The sequence below is a fragment of the Aulostomus chinensis genome, chromosome 9 (assembly GCF_037954235.1).
Source record: "Aulostomus chinensis isolate RoL2024-O1b breed Wild chromosome 9, RoL_Achi_v1.0, whole genome shotgun sequence".
NCBI classification, from domain to species: domain Eukaryota; kingdom Metazoa; phylum Chordata; class Actinopteri; order Syngnathiformes; family Aulostomidae; genus Aulostomus; species Aulostomus chinensis.
Genome location: NC_141328.1, coordinates 21,007,259 through 21,029,613, shown reverse-complemented (window position 1 = coordinate 21,029,613; position 22,355 = coordinate 21,007,259). Strand labels below are relative to the sequence as shown.

The 22,355-nt window shown below is 42.0% G+C and overlaps 3 protein-coding genes across 5 annotated transcripts; all 3 read right to left on the bottom strand.

The window, feature by feature from the left end:
- Positions 1-609: 609 nt before the first annotated feature.
- Positions 610-5,154, bottom strand: eif2s2 (eukaryotic translation initiation factor 2, subunit 2 beta). 2 transcript variants are annotated; one of them, XM_086214197.1, is made up of 9 exons: positions 5,021-5,154; positions 3,797-3,980; positions 3,610-3,710; positions 3,328-3,457; positions 2,949-3,049; positions 2,218-2,366; positions 2,036-2,092; positions 1,426-1,511; positions 610-1,318 (listed from the first exon to the last, which is right to left on the bottom strand). In XM_086214197.1, exons 1-9 carry the CDS (start codon positions 5,033-5,035, stop codon positions 1,143-1,145), a joined length of 999 nt encoding a protein of 332 aa, XP_086070323.1. In that variant the 5' UTR covers positions 5,036-5,154; the 3' UTR covers positions 610-1,142. The 2 variants fall into 2 exon arrangements, with proteins under 2 accessions (XP_086070323.1, XP_086070324.1); XM_086214198.1 differs by lacking the exon at positions 5,021-5,154 and adding an exon at positions 4,482-4,620.
- A 2,252-nt stretch (positions 5,155-7,406) lies between these two features.
- LOC147256298 (charged multivesicular body protein 4b-like) lies at positions 7,407-11,762 on the bottom strand. The gene is made up of 5 exons (XM_086214201.1): positions 11,419-11,762; positions 10,173-10,350; positions 9,872-9,986; positions 8,764-8,887; positions 7,407-8,658 (listed from the first exon to the last, which is right to left on the bottom strand). The coding sequence occupies exons 1-5, from the start codon at positions 11,600-11,602 to the stop codon at positions 8,594-8,596; spliced, it is 666 nt and encodes a 221-aa protein (XP_086070327.1). The 5' UTR covers positions 11,603-11,762; the 3' UTR covers positions 7,407-8,593.
- Positions 11,763-14,282: 2,520 nt separating this feature from the next.
- Positions 14,283-21,061, bottom strand: LOC147256297 (vesicle-associated membrane protein-associated protein B/C-like). 2 transcript variants are annotated; one of them, XM_086214194.1, is made up of 6 exons: positions 20,747-21,061; positions 18,004-18,156; positions 17,266-17,369; positions 15,940-16,020; positions 15,355-15,486; positions 14,283-15,201 (listed from the first exon to the last, which is right to left on the bottom strand). In XM_086214194.1, exons 1-6 carry the CDS (start codon positions 20,802-20,804, stop codon positions 15,028-15,030), a joined length of 702 nt encoding a protein of 233 aa, XP_086070320.1. In that variant the 5' UTR covers positions 20,805-21,061; the 3' UTR covers positions 14,283-15,027. The 2 variants fall into 2 exon arrangements, with proteins under 2 accessions (XP_086070320.1, XP_086070319.1); XM_086214193.1 differs by having other exon boundaries at positions 15,355-15,537; positions 20,747-21,058.
- Positions 21,062-22,355: the final 1,294 nt, after the last annotated feature.

Sequence of the window (22,355 nt, the reverse complement as noted above, 5' to 3'; positions counted from 1 at the left end):
AGGTTGAGTCATAGTTACTGTGTGTGTGAGAAACAGTGCATGACTCTGTACGACCAAAAATTCCATAATTTGATACCGAGATGATTTTCAGAACAAAAGAAATTGAGGCAACATGGATGTAAACACAAGTGGAACAATAATGGAGAGAGTATAACATTTTATTTTTCTAAAAACCAGATTTTAAAATGATTCCAGGAGGGCCTTCTTCTCCACATTCCTCTCCAACAAAAGCAGAATTAATATCATAAATCCAGTATCACTGGACTGAAACTCAGATCCCTGGCAAGCTTGTGGGTGGAAATTTCTTGAATTGCATTTGAAAACGGCAGCCTGTTCGAAGAGATTAGCCTGTGGCGTCTGCTCAAGGGTGTTTATATTAGGACTGGCGCAAGCTCAAGAAACCCGACCATGAAAAAATGGATTTGTTAAATTTCAGTCTTCCAACTCAATCTTCAGAATTTCAAATGTGTTCACCTGACGCTCTGAAGTTAAAGAAATTATACACATCTGCTCATCAACCACTGCCATAAAGGCACTCCGAGACTTTCCGTTTGTCTCACTGCCCCTTGACCCCTCCCCTTTATGAGTCCCCTGGTAGTGTGACTTTGGGGGGGGGGGGGGGGGTCATCTTCTGCTGGAAATGATCTAAGGGTTTGCGACAAATTACAGAGCAGCTCAGCTCCGTCATTGTAGATCAGACTAACTACAGTTTGGTTGCATTAAGAAATATTTTCCGTCTGTAGTTCTCATGTCTGCTGTACGTGAAGTGGAGAGAAGAATGAATGAGGAAGGATTCAAACCATGTTAAGTCAGAGTTTTCTTGCAGGAATCAAGAATAACAACAAAGAAAAAAAATGTCGAGGGTGCAGAGTTCATCAGCCATACAACCAATCAAATGCATCCAACAGTGTAAGTGGTAAACATCTGCTTCCAGTGCCTCAACCCATCAGTCGGCTCTAGATACTCTCTCACTCCCTGCCCGGCCAGGCCACCACACATCTCTAATCAACAGCCAAACCCCCCCGCAGTTCGATTCAGAGAGTCCTTTTAGCAAAATCAAGGGGGCATCCAACCCCAGCTTCGGCCCTTCTGAGAAGAAAGGGGAGGCCGAGAGAGGAAGGGGAGCCCAGTTTTGGAGGCCTTTAGTTGGCTTTGGCGCGGAGTTGTGCCCTCTTGCCCGTCACGGCCTGGAAGCCGGTCTTGATGCTTGCGACAGAGCAACGCGAGTGGCACGTCTCACACTGCAGGAAATAGAGGCGAGTGTCCTTCTGCAGGATGGTCTCTGGAGAGCGGCAGGTGTGACACGTCACATATTCCTCTGTGGGGGGGGGGGGGGATGAGGAAGTCCATTAGAGCACACTAGTTCCTTCAACTGCTCAAGTTTCTTCTGGAGAAAATATGATAAAATACAATTCAGCAACTTACTGATATATCTTCTCAACACATTTTCTATCTGTTTCTGTTGAAATCTTCCTTTGATCACAAGCTGGTTATTTCCGTCTATGGAACCACTGTAGGAAGTTTAAAAACACACAAAAGCACAATTCAAACTCCCATGAATACAGAATGAGGACGTGAATATGAAATGAAACACGTTTGGTTGACTACATTCACATTTGACTAAAATCGACACAAAACCTGTTTTGAAAACGCATGAAATTTCCTTCCGCCTTTGACTCGATCAACTCAATAAATTAATTTCTCTGACGTCAAACATGACACGTGCATCGCTGGCGCTCTGGGGAAGTGCAGCACTGAGTTTAGGGATGTGAGGTCTGAGCTAACACACAACTGGGACGATGCACTTAGATGCTTTCATACTGTCTGCGTATCGATGCTGTGATCAGAGCAGTCAGATCAAAGATGGTTGACGGGGCACTGCACTGACCGACACGACAGGCAGAATGGGTGAGATCAGAGGCAAAGATGGTCAGGAAGGTTTTGAGATGTTGAAGCAACAGGGTGGCGTAGACGGAGATCTGAGCTCAAAGTCAGAGAAAAGTTCTTGGCGTCCCTCGGTTAGATAAACACTTACCTTGTTCCCAGCTCAGCCAACAGGAAAGCAAGCAGATGTTTAGGCTGACGATGCAACCTGCGATGAAGCACACAGATTCATGATGCGTCGTCTTCCAGTTAGAGAGGAGCACTTACTGCGAGTTTGTAAAGACTGCAGCCAAGCATCGCGAGGAACTGGCCGTTCAGACGTGGGAGACTCACAGTTTGCAGATGTCTGTGAAGTTGACAAAGGAAGTTTTCTTGGTTCCCACTCGGACAACTTGAGGAGGCTTCATCACAAACTTCCTCTTCTCTCCGGCCACCATGTCCGGGTTCTTCTCCTTCATGATTTTGAAAACTCTGTTCAGGAGCTTAAAACAGAAGTAGTGTTACACAAACTGTAGCTTACAGTTGATTTAAATCATGACAATATCCTCATCCTCCACAGGGGTCACGTGCTCCATACAGACCTTTTTGGATTTTGTCAACTTGGTGCCCTTTAAACAGTGTTTCTTTCACAAGTGGCTACATGATGTGAATAATCTATTTAGTGATGCACATTAGGACCTTTACTCATTCACCTCACGAAAAAAGAAGAAAACCTCAGCTACTATTGACTCACTGATGGGTTCAGACTCGAAACAACAAAGCATATACAGATGACACTGTATATACAGACTGACATGCAAACAAGAGGCCATTTTAATCTCGCTATCATTACTTTAGTTTCAATGTAACAGCTGATTTATGATATTTTAATAGCCGACATGTCAACCATGAAACAGCTTTGAATTGATCCCAGATCGCAGGCAGGATTTTAAGCATCATTAACTTAAATATATAGCTAGAAATGAAGGAATGAGCATCTTCCATTTCCTCCTCATCCCAAAGACGCTGACCAGCTCGCTGTGCCAGTTTGCGCGGGGGAAATGCTGGCGTGTTGGTGGTCCTACCTCATCATAGGTGTAGTCTCTTTCAGAGCCAGCCCAGGCCGGCCCTGTAGAGGAACTAAATGAGATGCCATCGTTGTTCTTCCCCTCGTCGTCCTCCAGCGCTGAAAGGAATCAAACAAACACACTCACTGCATCTGTCTCTTCCTTTGATATCGTACCTTTTGAGATCAGACTTGGACGGCGGCCCCACTGGTAAAAATGAAGCCTTCGTACAGCCAAGTACTATTTTACAGGTTTGTACAACACTTAAGTCATGTTACATTACAACTATCACCCCCCCCCCCCCATTCCCTTGTGTTAGTTTGCACTGCTGTTGTGGTTATAGCTGTTTTTTGAAGTGTTTTGACTGTTAGGGCCACCGTAGGAGACCGATTCTTACTGTCATCCTTCTCTAGTATCTCTCCTTCGTCAAAGTCTACTTTTTTAGACTTCTTCTTCTTAGCCAGAAACTTTAGGTCCAGGTTGTCCTCCTCCATCACCTCTGTCTGCTCTCCTTCAATCTTCAGCTCCTGGTTTTGACCCCAACCAGAAAAAGAATTGATTCAGTTAACAAGATGTTGAACATGCACTGTGTTAATGCACTTCAGAGGAGGGAGAGAAGGAACAGTGAGGGCTTTGGTAAATGGCAAAGAATGGAGACTAAACGTGAGATGTGCTTTACCTTTAATCCCTCCTCAATATCATTATCAAATACTTTCTTTGGTTTCTTCTTCTTCTTCTTCTGGTTGAAGAAGTTCAGGTCGTTCAAATCATCGGATGGCTCTGGAGAGGACGAAGCAAACCAGTATTATATCAAGAGACAGGCATGCTTTAGTCCAGAGCTGAACAGATATAATCCTCATCCCAACCTTTCTTCCTGCCCTCGTCCTCATCTAGCTCCATCTCCTTGTCCTCTCCTGCCTCTGGTTCGGCCTCCTTCGCCTCCACCTCTTTAGCCTCTTCACCTCCCATGCCCTCTCCTCCTTCTTCATCCAACATGAAGGGCTTCTTCTTCTTCTTCTTTTTCTTTGTCATGTTGGGATCGAAAATCATCTGAAGGAGGGACAAAAAGGATCAAACAGAGCTGAAAATCTGACAAGAGAAGTAACACCTGAATGTAAGGATGTTAAAAAGGATTCTTTTTTAAACTTTTTCAAGACAAACTGTGTGAAAATTTCATCTAAATATGCAAGGGACACTGCCTGCTCTACAAAACTATTTATTACGTAGGTATTCCGTACTGCATCAACCAAATCATGATATATGAATATAAGAGTGTTTCAACATTGATTTTGAAGACAGGACAACTATGAAAAATAAGCAGGTTAGGATGACTAATTTACATGAATCAATGTAAACACTATTAATACGCGTACATGTCCAAACACATACGTAGATGAGGTTGAGAACTTCTCCCATTAATTCTTACATTTGGGAGAAGTTTAAGAGACATTAGCGCTCCTTTTCATGGATATTAACACGTCTGATAAAATGTTCCGAAACAGGACGGCTTTTGCCGTCGTTGAATAAAAATACGCGTTGATGTGCTCCTACCTGATTTAACAATTACCGACGGACACCTTCGTTAAGTTCATTCTTGACAACAAAACGGTAAGATAAAATAAATGCGTGTTAATACTGCAGAAATTTATAAGCAAAGACAACTGTCACTAAAGCCCGCGCGCAATTAACGTTACACCTTAGAAGCCAATTGTTTCTGGTTACATTTAGAGAACACTAACCATTGAAGCGGCTAAGCTAACGACAAGCTAATGCTAGCTAGTTTGCCACTGACATTCGGTAGGATATCTCCCGCGGCGCTGACAGGCCGGGTAAATGAAATTAAACGAGTATTATTACTCCATATTTCACCTTAGATTGTGCTTCAGCAATACTGTCGTGACATTTTGCGCGGTCGGGTGTTTGTTAGCTCGGCTACAACCATGTGAGAGTTGCGGCGGACAGGGAGGGAGCAGCCGGGCCGAGGCCCAAAGTCATCCTCATCACTAATCTAATCCCAGAACTCAAATAATCTGCGCTAGCACGCCTGTAAACCAACACGGGTTGAAGAATGGACTAACGGGATTACATACCTCGTCTCCTGACATGTTTGCAGACTGAAAATTAAGTGAAATCTGTCTACTTCTTCCCGGATCAGCTCCACACCGATGCGCTGAAAATTTCTTGCATCAGCGTTGGAACAGCAGTACGCAGGCGTGAAGGCACAACTGCATAACGTCATTTCTTCGCGACCGTAAAAATACCACAGTCAACGCTGCTGCCATATTGTGTAGGGGTAGTCGCGCATTAACGATTTGAAATAATCAAAACTTCATGACATTTTTTACGACTTTCAGGCGGTTTAGTTTGTCACAAAAGTGATGACACAAACAATTTGATCATCTTAATGTCAAACAACTTAACTTTAAGGTTAAAGATGTTTCTGTGCTATGTCTAAAATGACAGACATGGGGTAGTTTTGCTGAAAAATTTGGAACTAAATGCTTTTTAAAATTCTAAATGTAGTATATATATATATATATATATATATATATATATATATATATATATATATATATATATATATATATATATATGTTTTAAAAAAAAGTACAGTGTAAGAGCAGCCACACATAAAGGAAAATAAGTTTGGCCGAGGGTTGAAATTGACAACATACATATAATTACTCAATGACAACAGCTATAGTAAACTTTATCACCAAAAACTGCTGTGACACTGGACCATTGACAATTACCACCGGTACGCCGTATACCTCCACCCATCAGTCCAGTTACAGTGCAGTAATCAAAGTCAATGTAATCCCCTCACGGCGTTACTGAGATGGCGTTGAATAATAGCAGGAAAAGGTGTCTTTGCAGACCATTATGATGTCAAGCTCAGGTCAACCTTTGACCCTCTGTACATAAAAGGTCATCGCATTTCACAGTGTGTGATATTTGATGGAGATTTTATCATAATAAGCTCTTTTACTGGAGAATTATGGCCAAAAACACGTTGTGATGTCACAGTGAAGTTGACCTAGACTCCCTGTCCCTGTCCCTCAAGGTGTTCATTGATTCAGTCACTTGCCAAATTAGTAGCCAAGTCTGCAGTCTCTTGTTTTCTCATGGTATAAAAGTTGTGGCCTTTCACTACTCAAGCAGAAGTAGATACTTGTGTCAAGAAAAGACTGGTAAAAGCAGAAGTGCCAATTCATCATACAGCCTATACTCAAGTTAAAGTAAAGACATTTAGGCTTTCAATGTACTCCAAAGTATAAAACAAAAAAAGTACAGTCTTTATTACACCTTCGTGTAAAGTAAAAAAAGTAAAACTGTTTAGAGTACCTCCTTCAGTTTAATTTTGGTAGAATTGGCCATTATGTGCATTAACACCGACCTATGTTGAGGAATACACACGTTATATTTGCCCCTTTAAACCAAACTCTCGTCTGTTGCTCTCATTCCATCTCTTTTGCGATTTTTGTCCAAACTAAAGTTAACAAAAATGGAAAGAATAGAAAAAAAGTTTTTTTGAGAAGTTGTCAGTGAAGAAGTACAGACACCTGAGTATTTATACCTCATTAATTACCATCTCTTTCAGTAGAATTCTTGTCTGTCAGTATAAACTAAGCAGTAACCATCACCATGGCAACCTCTAACTAAAGTCAAACCTTCCCAGCCGATTAAGATCGACTGATTAGAGTGCTGCAGTGATGACTAGGGTGTTCACATATTCTGGAGTGTATGGACACACTGATGCGGCAATCAAACACTGAGTCATTAAAAGTTCACCGCCAATCCAACGTGCAGTGGCTCTTGTTTACAGACATTTGTCATTGACTTCTCAGGAATCATTGCTTCTCTTTCCGTTACAGGGGCCCAATTAGCCGGTTTCACAGCAGCCATTTTGACACGTTCCAGGATAAACACAGGTGAAATTAAGAACTAATTATGGTCAGGACTGACTGGAATAAGTGGGACATATTAAGAAGAGTGGGACCAGAATGAATGGCACTAATGCCACCTATGGGTATCCTGCTGGGACGTATTAACATGGCTGTTGTGAAGATGATTATAATTAGTGCATTTACTGCTATGTTGCTTTAATAAAGTTTAATATGTTCTGACTCTGTGTGGATGACAGCCTACATCCACTGCTGATTTCAATTTAAATAGCCGATACATTGAAAATAAACATTTACAGCCTTTCAAATGTGAGAATTTGTTGCTTTTTGGTAGTAAACAGAATAATTTTACGGTTTTGGATTCTTTTTGGGTCGGATGAAGGAGTTTACGATAATCTGCTCTTTGACCTTTAATTTATAAACGATTAGTGATTCATGATACTTCGGCCCTAGTTGAGCACTAAGGCTGAAAATGGAGACTCAACAACAACAACAAAAACGACTTCCACGAATGAGCGTGTGCGCCAACACTGACGAGACAGGATGAAAGGATACAGCTTCCACGACAACATAAGAATTGAAAACTTTTAATGAGTTTGCAAATAATATTCTCATCTGGATAAATAAAACATAGAAATGCAAACATGCTTGTCCTTCAGTCCTTATGTTATGATGTTTTTTTTTTTTCCTATGTAAAAAATGTACATCGTGAAATTAAAGGAATTAACTCTTTAAACTCCAAACACTGTTGTTGTAGATTGATATTCTAATCTTTTGAAATAAAATAAACCGTCTCCTTCTGGATACAATTTATAAGATGTGACAATAGTTTTTTTGTTTTTGTATTTTTTTTTTAAATGGTATTAGTATTATTTTAACATTATACAATTTGAAATAAAATCCCTTCTGAGAAGGACAGAGACAGAGAGAGCAGATGAAAGTCTTCTAGCCGTGCGTTGTGATCTGTAGTGTGACGTCCCCTTGTTGCATGCTCCACACAACCTCTCGGTGACAGCAGAAACACAGTATAAAAAGAGACACGATCGGGATATTTACACCAAATAACAAGAACCACTGGTGAGAATGGCTTTGAAGGGAGGGAGACGTCGCTTCAATGGCGACAGAAGGTGAAGGGCGGTGGTGGGGTAAAGCACTCGGCACACAGCTCATAGCATCTTCACCCAGCTCATGCTCAGCTGTATCTCTTATTTTCAAGGGCATCTATCAAGTAAAAAGATTTCTTCTCGTCAGGACAAAAGAAACAAACCGTTCGGAAAGTTTAACGCCACAAACACAGGTAGATATAAGAGTCGGACACAAATCTTTGAGGGGTGATCGCCCATGAGATGTTCTCCAGTCCTCCTGTGACACAAACGCCACACAGACCGCCATGATTAACGGACAGTTGTCACACCCCAGAGCTCGTACCATCACCCCACGACATGAGCTCTGCGGGTGCTGAAGTAATTGTGCCCAGCCCAGGGACCATGAAGTGCTACTTTTTGCATTGAAATAGGGGGTTGAAATATTTAAGAGGACCGTTGTAACTCGGTGATGGAGCTGATAGAAAAGCCCCCATACGGGGATGTATGATTCGTGAATGGTACGGGGAGGAGGAGTTAAATGAAGTTGAGCTCTCTCTCTCTCCTCAGACACACAAGAACAATCCTATACAACATCTTATCAGTCCACACTCATCCTCCCGCTGCTCCTTCCTCTTCCCTCGCGGATGCACGCGTGACCTGGCGGAAGCTGTGTTTACATGGCTTCCATGGCCCAGCGCTGCAGGTCCTCCATGTCGTCTTCATCTTCCTCTTTCTTGGCTTTAAAACAACAAAAATTACAGCTGTGAGATTTGAGCTTATGAACTGACGTTGGCCGACTGACTCAACCTCCCCTCAACAAAAGCTCCTTTGAAGGTTTCTCACCGGGTCTGGAAGGTAGTGAAGTAGAAGGCACGTTGGGGAGGGGGACGTTGTCCGGTCCGATGTCCAGCAGGTTTTTATCCAGCGCCTCTTGTTCCAGGTCATCCAGCTCAGCCAGCAGCTCGTCCTGACAAAGGCAGCAAGGCGGAGTTCATGACACATAAGGAAGATTTCTAGACTGCAAGGTGGAGCTACTTCTGATCCTGCTTTTACCAAACATCTCACCAAGTGTTGAATTACCGTAAGAATTTCAGAAAGAGTGTACTCACTCTTTCTGCTTCATTATCACCGGCATGACTGGTGACCGGCAGTTGTGTCTGCATGAATGCAACCATTCAAAATAAAAGCTGATTCAACAGCGGCAGAGTGACCTCTGGAAACGCGCATCAACAGTGTGTTGACATGCTCAATAACAAACAGGTCTCTAGTAGAGTTCTGGAATAACAGCTTATTAAGGTAGTTGTAAAAAAAAAAAAAAAATTGAAAAAACCTGACAACAAAGCTAAGTTTTTTGCCCAATGCTCAGTTTTATTTAGTTCATGTCTGCTGATAAATCTGATTTATTGTGTTGTTGTTTTTAATCCGTGCTTGTGCAGACACGCTGCCAGATACCCAGAAGAAGCAGAAAGCAGATGTGCAAACACAGCAGGAAATGTTGAGTCCGAGAGCTTTAAATGTATTCCCATCCTAACAACTTCCAAATAACAACAGGCTAAAATCCTGTCAGTGATACGTCTCAATAAAATAACCACAAACAGTAGTTTTACGTCATGAATTTGAAGAGAAATCCAGTTGAATCATGGCAAACAGTTTAGCCCCTCACCCCATCCCACCAGATATCACATTATTAAAGGACACGTCAAAACATCAAATCAGATTATTGCCATTACCGGATTATCTGCGGTTATCGGATTATTGTGAACCGCATGTGAGGGTCTGATCTTCCGGGTTAACTGAGATCCATCATTTACTGCGCATGAACTCAGCTGAAAACCAGCACCTAGATCAGCTGACTGCTGACCACCATGGAGCTGTTAGCCGCGAGAGCACCCCCCCCCCCTCCCCCCAGGTCTGATCTCCAGGTGTGAAAATCAAATATTTGATCACCAACCTCATCAAACTCTTCTCCGAAGCCGACGGGTTTAGAGATGGCGTCGGAGATTTCCTGGGCCAGTTCCTGCTGCTCCGTTATGTCCTGCATCAGGTCGTCCACCTTGTCAATGTCCCTGTGAAAAAAAACAAAACAGAGATGAACACAAACACACCTAAGGTGAACATCCGCTTCACTGCAGGAGATGAATTATTCCTTATTATGTCCTGTATTCCTGACATCCTTCCCCTGCTCCTGAGTTTGGATCAGGAAGTTGATGCCAAAATTATGTCTTTGCTATGGACCTGCCGCTCGCTCTTACATCTCAGCATGAGCAGACTTCATGGCCTTGGCGGCGAAGCCCATGTTCTTGAGCACTTCGGTGTTGGTGTTGGCGTTCTCCAGAGCATCTCTCTGGAATTCAATGGTGGACAGCGTGCCGTCAATCTGGGCGAGCTGCTTCTCGTACCGCTTCTTTCTTTTCAGAGCCTGAAGAGCCGCTGTTGGAAGGGCAAAAGCAGATGTGTTATGTACAATGTAATTCCATAACAACAAAGACCAAGTGTGAATTGTCACGGAGGTTTTGTTTTGTTTTGTTTTTTTAATGGGGACAAAAACCTGGAATACTCTTGAACATTTTCATGAACGAGCCAGCACCACAGCACACACACACAGCTATACATGCAGTTGATATGCTAGTAACATTTAACGGCTTCTTTAACGTGTCTTTTTCTCTGCGTTTAAAGTTCACACACACACTTTTTAAAAGATGTACTGCCTGTATACTTGTTCATGAACAAAAGTGTCATTAAACCCATGTCAATTTAACCTGCACCAAACCAAGACGTTTACTTCTTAAGGCCATATTGTGACTTGGATAAGATCACAACTTAGTCTCCAGCCCAATATCAATTACGGTTTATCTTTATTAACCTCGACTGTAATTAATGTACAATTAATTTCCCAGCCATTTTCTCAAATCAGCTTTATACACATGTAATAAACAACAGCTGCACCCGATCTTCCCAGAAAGTGTATATACCTATAAATTATGGGTGAAATTTGTTACTAATCCCGGTTTATCAGTGATCAAGTCACTTTTAGGCAGGATTTCCTAATATCACCCTCTACCAGGGCTTCCTCCCGACAGCTGATCATGCATGCAGCTCCAACACTTGACCCTTGTCCCGGTCGTCACTGAGACGTTATCATTATTGCCAACATATCTGACCGCGGCTGTAAAAACACAGACACTTCTAGCCTCTGACCAGTAGCACCAAAATGAAACGAGCAGATCGCCGGGTTCAGCATCTGCTAGAAAGTGCCAAAGCTAAGATGAACGACAATCGATCTAAGGTTACCGTCGCGAACATAGCGGGCAAATATCTACCAACCTCCGGTGTCACCACGGCCGTGATCACGACGGTTTGTGATGCTGCCAACACTTACGACAGGCTGGCAAAGTTAGCCAACTTAGCTAACATGCTAACACCACGCCTAAGGCTACTGACAAGGTAATTTGAGAACGAGGAGTGGAATCTACTTTAAAATTCGTCTTGATATCTCACCTCTTTTGTTTTTCGTGCCGTTTTTCTTGGCAATTTGCAGCTCCTGTTCGATCTTTTTCTCTAGAAATTCCTGTTTCTTCATTAGCATCTCCTCGGTTTCTCGGAGTTTCTGGATCGCCTCCTGTGGGCTCGGTCCCTTTCCTCCTTTTCCTCCTCCTCCAAATATTTTACCGAACAACGACATAACTGGGATGTTACAACACACTTATTATGTATAGACGAGCAAACAAGTCTGCGAAATACTCCTAATATCAAGCTTAGCTACCTCGCTGTTCGGCTACACTGACACTTCGCCCTGCCTGGATTGTTGATGTTTCTCTACTTCCTGGAAAGGCCCAATGACGTCATGCTGCATGATGACGCAGAGGCGCTGCTTGTTGACGTTTTGTCTCCCTCTGCTGGACAACTGGGCACTGAAAACTACTGCAACGCCTCATCTTGGCTGGACAATAAACTCAAAAACCCACCCCTATACAAAAAAAGCAAAATAAAAGGTGTTAAAATTAACTGCAACAAAAACAGAGATTTATAGAATAACGAAAAGTGGGGAATTCAATAGAATATTAATAATGACAACAACTAAAAGCAAACAGAACACAGAGGTTTCCAACTGTCACTTAAGTATTCACTGGTTGTTGCTTAAATTTGGGATCATAGTTTGAGAAACACACAAAAATAAATTGAACTCTGCAAACTTTTCAATCTGCCATATTTAATCGGCAGATTCAACACACAAGTATTGTAAGTAAATCACAGTAAATGTTTGGGTACCCGAACACAGAGTTTATCTAAAATGAAGTTATCTGTCGACATGTCATGCACTCTTAGCTCCAGATCAACAGCGGTTTTCATTCAGTGCAGTGACCACTATATTTTTAAAGAGACAGTAAGAGTAACGGTACCTCGGTGCGCACACTCACATATAATACGTCTTAACATATCTGCCGTGTATTGTTCAGATTACATGTTTTACATCTTGCGTAAGTGGATTTCTTATGAAACAACTGCATAATAATCCAGTGTACTACAAAGAGTAGTATAAACTGCATACAATTACTTGTGTGATAATTCATGCTTCGGTGGTGTTTACCTGTCTTATGTTGGGCTCTTCCTGTTGTTGTATACCACTGCAGCAGTGTTGGGCCATGCAAATTATCAGCCCCTCACCAGCCCACAGGCCAGGCCTTCGGTGCCAAACTTTTCGTTTTATTTTTCAATTCATTTTTTTTCTTTAAAAAAGTTTTTTCTCTCTTTTTGTCACAAACCTCAGGAAGTAGCCTCATCATTAGATGAAGCTTTTTGAAGCAAGGTTAATTGTTTTCTTGTGTATGCCAACAGTGCAGTGTCTGTGTGTGTGAAAGAGAAAGACTTTTCAACAGGTATTTACACTGGAACTGCATTCCTTTTCTCTCTGCAAACTTCTATCAAGCATTTACATGGTAGACTTGAGTTCTCCGAGGACAGATTCCCCACCCCCACCGCTCCATGATTAGATTCATCCTGTAGCTGACTCTGCACCGAAGCCATGAACACCATTCTTCCAAAGATAGCCCCTCATCTGCTTTGACCATGCTGGTGGAGAATAGCTCACTCATCCGTCTAAAATCTCCAATAGATCGGGTCACATGATTTTAATCCTGTTCAAGAAAATTGTCATCGTTGCACTCATTTCCTCAAGTTTTTCCTCTATCATCTATTTGTGGATTCTGAGCCAGAAACACTCGCTACTCATTGTGAGGATGTGTTTACTGACTCTGACTCTCCTTTTAATAAAAATCATCTGATTCTTTCTCGATTTCTCGTGAATCTAATATTTTACTTTTGTAGAATCAAATCATCTCATGCGCAAACATGTCAACTTGTCACAGAAACAGACATTTTGGGGGTTTATGTAGTTTAATTCATTAGGATGCTACATGGTCCATGGTGGTATTTGAATATTTCTTCCTTTACTACAATATGTTAATAAGGTTGCCAGTTATCTTTTAAAGACATTTTATTTTAATGTACATACAAAAAGAGTATCGAATCACTGTGGTTACATTGCTGAGTGAACGTATTCTCTGCATGTGGACTGAAGCACTGATGCCTTCTCTTTAAATGTAGTGTGTGTGTGTGTGTGTGTGTGTGTGTGTGTGTGCGCGTGTGTGTGCGCGTGTGTTCCCAGGTCAGTCCTTCTCTCAACCACCCACATCTCTGCTGCCTGAGCTCCATCAGCTAACGGAAAACACAGATATTTATTTTAACAACCGAGTTTGCTGAGATGGTCACGTGTCGGCCGAGATAATACAGCTGCACCCGACGGCAAACGAAAGTAAAATGATGATCGAAAGAAAGCAAAAAACAAAGCAAACCCCCCCCCCCCACCCAAAACACACACACACACACACAAACCAGACTCAAGATGGTCCCTTTTTGAAAAGACAGGGTTTTTTTTTGTTTTGATAATATAATTTCAACACTCTCCAGAGTGAATATAGTGATTATAAACAACAGAAGCACTGTGGCTATATGATAATGTAAAGACAGAAAGCAAACTACTCATACACTGGAAGATGAGAGTACAATAATCGGTGGGCAAAAAATTAAAGCAGCGAGAACAATAAAAACTTTGTTACATAATGTGTGTTTTATACTGAAAGGTTTGCATGGCGCTCAATGTAAACGGGAGACAAGAGAAGACGCTCGAGTCATTTTCCCGGTTTACTTAGCGAGCGTTGACCGGGAAGTTACTCTGATCTAGATCACTGTGCAGGTCGTCATCACCCCCCCCCCCCCCCCCAAAAAAAAGTTTTTAGTTTTCATCTTAAGATATCTGATTGTTTGGTCTGGTTGAAATCAACCTTCTTAATCCGATTTTTTTAAACAATCACCCCCCCCCCTTTTTTTCTTTTTTTAAGTTGAGTCGAGGAAATGACCACCCCTGTTCTTCATTCTTCAACTCAACAGCTTGTGATTTCACCGTTTGTGGTCTCCTCACGCACGCAGTCACATCAGCCCTCCTGCAGGAGGACAACAAACAAACAAAACACTACAAGACACGCACGCACACACAAAAATGCTTCTACTGGCTCACATTTTTACCGGAACGCGTAAGAGTTTAGTCTAGAGAAAGTCTTTCACGTCACTTGTGTTCAACTCTCCTTGTGGATTATCGATAATAATTGGAAGAGAGATCATCAGGAGTGTTGGATCTTTTTAGAGACAGTGTGAGTGAAGAACTTGACAATCAAAGAATCGAAGAAAAGACTTGAGACATTCAGCCAGAGTGAAGCCACACATACACACGCTTAACTGTTACCTGTGCAAGAAAGGGAAGATCGTTTAAAGGATGGACGGAAAGAACGGAGCAGAGGAGGTGATTATGCCACAGAGAAAGAAAACAGTCTCATAGTTTAACTTGGAATCACCTTCCTTCGTTTTCTTTTTACAGATTAAATTATTTGCCATCCAGACAACCCATCATAATATTGCCTTAAATGTCAAAAAAAAAAAAAAAGAGAGAAATCAACAGAAACCCAGAAGACATCCCCATTGCTGTCACTGACACGTGTCCTCCCGACTCCAGCGCCGTCCGCGTGTCACTGTGCTCTGTCCGTCTGTGTCTCTCTACATGGCCAGCTTGCCAATGATGACTCCAATGACAAAGAAGAGCACGCAGAGTGCCAGGATGCGGGTGCTTAGACCTTCGTCCCTTGAGGCCGCGGTCGCCATGACGGAGGAGGAGGAAGAGTGAGGAGCAGCCACTGACGTCACCTTTCTCTTCCGCAGCCCATCGTCCTCCTGCGATGAGGAAGGAGGAGTTAGGAACATACACAAGCTACGCATTGGCCATATATCAAGATGCTTCTTTATTCATAACCACAGGTAGACCACCCGGCGGCCCACCCAACAGAATGGAGAGTGGACCCGGATTGCCGCTTTTGTGCGTCTCACCCTGATCTGTTTGTTTTCTTCCCGTAGCCGCTGCACTTCCATCTGCAGTCGTTTGCACTCCTCCATGATCTTCTTCACCTCTCCGTCGTCCAGCGAGGCGCTGGCTGACTTTGGCAGCGCGGTGTACTCAGTCTTAACAGAGGAGGTAGAGGAATACACAGTTTTGATGCTCTCACTCTCATGCTGTGGAGAGAGGCGGCGGCGGGGGGAGGTGGGGCGAAGAGACATGCGAAGACGTGACAGGAGGTGAGATGAAAGTAAAAATGAATCAACAAAGCATGTAATGGGTGACAAAGTGATGTGCTGCATATGTTTTGGTGCACTAAAGGACCTACATTCAACTCAAGAAACATGCAATGTGACTGTTTCAATTGGATTTGATTTTATTTAGTTCTTTTTTTTTTCATACATAAACTTCAATCAATTTTTTTTATTTATAAAATTCAATCCAGTAGGCTTCACTAGTTATTTCTAAACAGATGAATTAGCATTTATTTAAAAATGATTTGGAGGTGATGAGTATGTAAGAGAAGATGATATATGTGTGCATCTATGAAACAACCTACACGTTGGGCAGGTACTTACAGCTTTATCATTTTCTAGAGGCATCTCAAATGAACATCTCAACTTTGAATCCATCAGCTCTTCAGGCTTTGCCTCCTTCCACTGTGGACAACATCAGAGTTCAGTTAGCATCCATTCATCCCTTAGGAAACACAGGACATCATACAGAAAATGTTGTATCACATGTTGTAAAGGAAAAGAAAGAAGAAGAAGGAAAAAAAAAACACATTTTTTTGGATTTGGCTTGAAGGAGCACACTGAATTTTTGGAAGCTGCACTTCATCACCATTTTTTGAGACCTTACAGAGCTCCAAACTCCCACGGGATGACTGACAGCGAGTTAGCTTAGCTGCAATGAATGCTAGCATTGGGGTACGAGTCGGCCATTGGGTGTGGTCACTCGTCAAAACTTGGCGAAGGCAACACTGTCTGCTGTTTGTTTCAACCTGAGATGCATAACTGGTTGTGATAAAATATCTCAACCAGGGAAACACCTGGTCAAACACAAAATACAGGTCAAAGCTTAAGACCCAGTAAAGCTTTGGCTACTTCACCAACATCTTCAGCTAGCCAATTAGCTCGTAGCATACGGTGGGCAAAGAAGGGCTTTTACCGTGAGCTACTGGCTGCAACTCAAACCCTTACCGCTGTGCTACTGATGCTAACAGTATGGTGAGGTTTTTAAAGTAATACAGGGAAATACTGCAATAAGCAAACACTGACGACCACAACATCACAATGGCAAACAGTAACCAAAGCAACTGTTGTATTTTGTCAACATTTCTTCAACAAATTAGTATTAAGTGTTTAAAGTTCAAATCAGTAGTTCTGGCTTATTTATCTCAACAACTGAAATGATGGTCTGTTATTACAGAGACATTGAAATCCAGTCGAATTTCAGGCACCGGAATAAAACATTGGTTATACTGATTTGGTCAAATGTTCAGCTGATGGGAAGATTTGAGTCACATGCAAACCCAGGTGTGTGTGCGCAGCGCTGTGAGGTAGCAGCGAGAGCAGCGAATCCTCTTCTGTTACAAGAGGGGTGGACACAGCAACTTTCTGGTAAAAAGCTATTGATTCAGAGAGTGAAAGATGAGCAGCTAGCTTGTCCAGACTGGTTACAAATGCTCCCCTTTAAAAGCAAAAAACAGTTTCTGTATATTTAAATCTGCTCGAGCCTGAACTCCAGTGTTGAAGAGTTCTGATGCAGACAGGTTTCTGAGAATTACCTCGAGACACACTCAACAGGTCAGGTGTCACATGGCGTGCGGGATCATAGCTTCCCAAATTCAAATATAACATTAGATTCCACGACCAAATCTTGTTTCCTGTTGAGATACTCACAACTCCTTCCATGTCAGTCATGTCGTACGGAGCCAGCATGGAAAGCACCATGAATTTGTGTTTACTCTTTTCATTGGGGTCGTAGTCAAAAGGCTGGAGCATAACTGTGCACAAAAAAAACACCACAAGGACAGAACTTCAGTAAGACAAAAACTTCCTGCGGCACGGGGAACAAAAAAAATAGATGGAGTTCATAACAGATGCAGACGGAGAAGTTATCAGACAGCACGTAACAAATCACGTCACGTTAGTTCTCCTCAGCCAAGTCACTGAAGGCAATAAAATTTTAAAATTTTCAATCTTCAACAGCTTTCTTTTACAGTTCGCTGACATATTACATGGAATGATTCTGGAAAGGAAGACAATCATATTTGTATAAGCTCAATCTTCTTTTTTTGTTTTTTTTCAGATAATGAAAGCAAAAGGGTCCTAAAAACAATAACTAAAACCAAACAAAGACGAAACGTCGCTGTGGACCTCAGCTAGCAAGCTTGCGTTACAGTCAAATTATACAGTTTATCCTGATTTATCTCAGCTTTGCTGCTGGGTACAGAGATCAATAATAATGCCTGGCTGCTGGATCCACAGTAGTAGTGATTTTTTTCCCTCTGAACTGAAAGCACTAAGTCAAAAATAGATATCCGATGGCATCGTTATAGCTCAGTTGTCTAAGCGAGATGGGAAAACTGTGGTTTTCTACTTGAACAGCCATGTTAGAGGAAGAAAATGGCTACGGACCAGAAACATTGATGGAGGTTCCGGCGTCAATTATGCCACTGTTTGGGCGCACGCAGTATCTGCGAGGTGCGGTGGTCTTGACTTTGAAACACACATTTCTATCTGTTGGGTTAGTGAGCTTCAGAGTGGCGGTGACGACGTCTGTAAATGGACCTGAGAAAACACACACACACACACAGTGACCTAAGGATAATAATAATTCAACATTTGTACAGCTTTTTTAAATCACAAGTTTATCAGCTTCAAAATGAAAAAAAAAGTAATCAAGATGAAAAAGACAATAAAATAGAAAACGGCTGTGCCATTTGTGATGTAATTTATTTATAAAATAATTTTTAAAAGACGCTTCTGAGCACGTCTGGGGTCATTCCACGATTTTGGGGTCTATACTTTAAATCGGCCTTGGTCTCAAGCCTCACCCTGGGGACTGAGAGCAACAGCTGGCCTGCACAGCTAAGACAGCGAAAGCAGGGTAGCAGGGTGACAGGGTGCGTGTGCGTGTGCGTTTACACACACGTCCAGTGATGTGTGCACAGATTAAGGCTGCTTATATGAGACAAAAATCATAAACACAATCATTTTGGTCGCTATCTACATGACCCTTTTTTCAGGGGCTCCAGAGAGTTTCAAGGGTCTCTCTGTTTCTCTCCCTCTCTCTCACATTGAAGGAAACCATGAAGAAGAGCCTAATTCATGTGGTTTGGTCAAAGATCTGATTCAGAGATACAGGAGTCGAGGGGGATTTTTACTGTTTTCGGACTTTTCAAGAGTCCTAAATGAATAAATGACGGACAGTTTTCATGCATTTGATGAACTCTAGAGTTAATTACAACAACGATAGTAGGGTATTTAGGCTTCACTCGTTAACTGTTTATGGGACCCACCTACATAATGTCGGCATTTGAGAAAATAAACCAGTCATGTAAGGAGAGGTAAAAGGGCCTTAGTCCAGGCTATTCCACCTCTGAAAACTCCTTTCTTTCTTTAAATTTCGACTCACTGAAAAGGAAACATCATGCATTTATTGAACTTTTGAATGAATTGAAAAGCAGAGTTGCTTTTAATACAATTCCATCTCGAGACTAATTCAAACTAGGATCGAATACATAGTTTATGAGGAAAAAAACGTAGCGTCTTCTAATAGTGCTGAATGAAGGGATTATCCTTTTTATGTAAATTTTCAATTTTTTACAGAAAAACATATTGAACTGATAATGCTGTGGATTTTTGGGGCTCTGTACCAAACCAGGATGTTTTCTTAAGTCTGCTGGACACTCTGCATCACAAAAATGCTTCATTTTGAATCACATTTGGAGACATCGCTTTAAGCAAGTGTTGATCCTCCAGTGATTTGGATATTGCATGGATAGCCGTGGTGTGATTACGATTATATTTTGATTAATTGTTCAGCACGCACGCACGCACACACACACACACACACACACACAACAATGAACTTTTAGGGAGGGGCCAACATGCACCACTGGAAAGGAGGACCCTGAAGGTATAACTAAAGCCAAAACACAAGCATCATTACGAAACAGAATGTGGTTAATTGTTATCTGCCCAGCCGTACTATAGGTGTTTGTTTCTCGTTTGTGTGCATGTCCTGAGGCTCATGCAGTCCTTGAGTCAAAGTTGTGAGCAGGACTTTGATGACTTACAATTAAATTATGTCAGAGAGGGTGAGCGCGTGGATGTACAGCGCCTGCCATAAACATGCACAGTAAACATTAAAACAGGGGACGGAGCAGCAAAGAGTGCGGCCATAATTCTATTATTCATGGCCCACCTTCAGCTGGATCACCCGGAAAAGCTACTCTACAGAAGTCTTGTTGATTTATTGTGGCTTCTATGCAGAACTCTGTATTTAAAATAAAAAAAATGCTCCAAAAAGAACATTACCAAGTGGAATATTCAATCTGCTTTGGCAGCTAAACATTGTTTTTTGTTTTTTTTTTAAAGACAAACAGCCTCATTGTGCCTCAGCTGGGCATCACTAATTAAGAGGGCGTATGCATCTTTTCCTGCTTTATGTTTGCATTCAAATCTTTCAATAATCCATCAGTGCACAGCTCCCTCGACAGAGTCCACCAATTGAAACCCATCACTTCACGCGTTTTACAACAATAATTCTCCTGAACCACTATCTGCCAGCTCGGTTTCCACAATAACTCTGCCCGGATACAGCCATGGAGGAGGAGTGCAGGTCACATAGTGACGATAAACTGTTAAGGACACAATCTCAGTTCACTAGTTCTTGACATTGATAAATAAACATGGAAATAATTACAAGAAATACCACCCTGATGGTAGAAAGCGCTTAGAATAGTCGCTTCGTGGAAGCTGGGCGTTATCAGAAACAGGGGAATGTGTAACTAAATATAAATTTCGGCCCATCAAAGTGCTCACATGCTTTTCGAAGATAAAAAGAAATCACACGAGGTAAATTATAGAAATTACAGAAATGGGACGGCGGGCCTGTCCGCCCTGACGCTGCAATGACAGCTAGCAAAGCAGCTGCTAGCAAGCTAACTAGTTAGCATCGTCGCACGGATATCGTTTCACCTGTCATCCACGCAATATGCACTTAAGCCGGCAGCAGCTGTCCGATTTAACAGCAGGAGCAACACAAGACGACTTGTTGGGTAACATTAACAAGTCGGTAAGGAAATATACCCAGTGACTACCTTGAACGGCCTCTGTATTAGCTACCTAGCCCCCGGCCCTGCCCTGGCGTTACCTCTGAATTTCAGTTCGTGTTGCGGCTCTAGCACCAGGACTTGTTCTGGTCTGGCCATGTCCCAGAGCTTCTTCCTGTCGTGACTGCGAAGACAATTTTACCGCGAGTGGCCCGGAGAGGTGATGCGGCTGGCTCCCGAAGAAACAACCTGGCTGTCCACGGCTTTTCTACGAGAGGGAAGAAGGAGCTGGATGATTACAGACAGAACGTTGCCACCACTCCGACCGACTGGCTGACTGCCACCGACAGCTGCTGGAGGCTAGCGTGCTAGTGCTAACTCGGCTAGTAGCAGAGGGACGAACGGGAAGGAAGGAGCAGCTGACGTTGCAGAGGGGCGGGGCTGATGCGTGACGTGGGATTTGAAGCTACAAAATTATGCTTTCAGTTGTGTTGATGCTGATTTTGTCACTGTCATATGCCAATGGCTAAATAAAAAATTGAAAAGTCTTGAAGCTAAAAATTTGTTTTTTCTTTTTTTCATTGGTGACTGCATTTGTTTGCCTGTTGTTTGATGGGCGTGGCCATAGGTTGTGTGACGTCAGAAAACATTGGCACAATCTCATATCTCAAAAAAAATCTCAAGGGTTTCCTACTTTTAAAGTCAAGAATGACTAGTACACCATTTTCCTTCATAAAATGAGGGAAATAAAAAAATCTTAAAGTAAATTTCTACTATAATTCTTTTAAAATATGATACAACTTCACATTTTAAGAATATTTATGCTTCCTTTCATGTCCCTTACTCCTAAACTGAGGTTGATGATGGTGGTCTACAGGCACCCCTGTATGCTCATATTTGATAAAACTGTACACTTAAAAGGTTCTCTTGTTACAAAGCCATCTCTGCACAGGATAAAATGGAGGGGAAACAAAACAGACAGCTTGTTTTCCACTTTCTTAACCTTCAGACTGGTTTCTTGTAGACACACAACAATGGGCTAAACCACTTTGGTAGCAGATTGTTTTAGACCATTGTAAATAATATTTTCATTCTGTTATTTAGGTAAAGTCTTATAAATTATATGGAATTCCTGAATTTCTGTCCTTTATTAGGAGAACAAAGTTAATATATAATTAGCAATATTAACTAACTGTGCTTCTGTCTGATGTTTGGTGCTAGACAGATGCGGTACAGTTTAGAACTGCTGCTGGTTTTTTGGGGGGTTTGTTTTTTTCTACAACTTGGGCATAACATCACATAAAAGGTGCAGTGAGAGTTAACCACATAAATTGCATTGCTATGATAAGCAATTTTAGCGTAAGAGCTACATTAGAAGTATGACTTGGTTTCTTGTTTGGAAATTCTTCAGAACATGGTTATTGTCTTTATCTCAAGTGACCTGGGCCATGACTTTTGGAAAGAGACATTGCTGTTGAGTTGTCTGTTTTTTTTGTTTTTTTTTTTTTTTTTTTAGAAAGAATTCTTTTAATACTTTGAACACGACAAGACAAATGCCATCTCGTCAGCTTCGACAGACGACAGACATTCCTACAGCCGATCACTTTCCTAATCAGCAGCTCACACCAAAATGGTGGTGGTGGTGGTGGTGGTGAACTGTTCCTTTAAAGCATATAACTGCACACTTGCAGAAACTATTTGTAAACTTCA

Coding starts and splice junctions, on each gene's coding strand:
- LOC147256298 (XM_086214201.1), bottom strand. CDS start 11,602: ATGTCGTTGTTCGGTAAAATATTTGGAGGAGGAGGAAAAGGAGGAAAG. Junction 10,351..11,418: donor CGGCACGAAAAACAAAAGAG/GTGAGATATCAA, acceptor CCCTTCCAACAG/CGGCTCTTCAGGCTCTGAAA. Junction 8,888..9,871: donor TCGGAGAAGAGTTTGATGAG/GTTGGTGATCAA, acceptor TGCCTTTGTCAG/GACGAGCTGCTGGCTGAGCT.
- LOC147256297 (XM_086214193.1), bottom strand. CDS start 20,804: ATGGCCAGACCAGAACAAGTCCTGGTGCTAGAGCCGCAACACGAACTG. Junction 17,370..18,003: donor AACCTCCATCAATGTTTCTG/GTCCGTAGCCAT, acceptor TTTTGTGCACAG/TTATGCTCCAGCCTTTTGAC. Junction 15,202..15,354: donor AAGAAAACAAACAGATCAGG/GTGAGACGCACA, acceptor TCCTCATCGCAG/GAGGACGATGGGCTGCGGAA.
- eif2s2 (XM_086214197.1), bottom strand. Junction 3,458..3,609: donor ATATTGAGGAGGGATTAAAG/GTAAAGCACATC, acceptor GGTCAAAACCAG/GAGCTGAAGATTGAAGGAGA. Junction 2,093..2,217: donor TTCACAGACATCTGCAAACT/GTGAGTCTCCCA, acceptor GCTTCATCGCAG/GTTGCATCGTCAGCCTAAAC.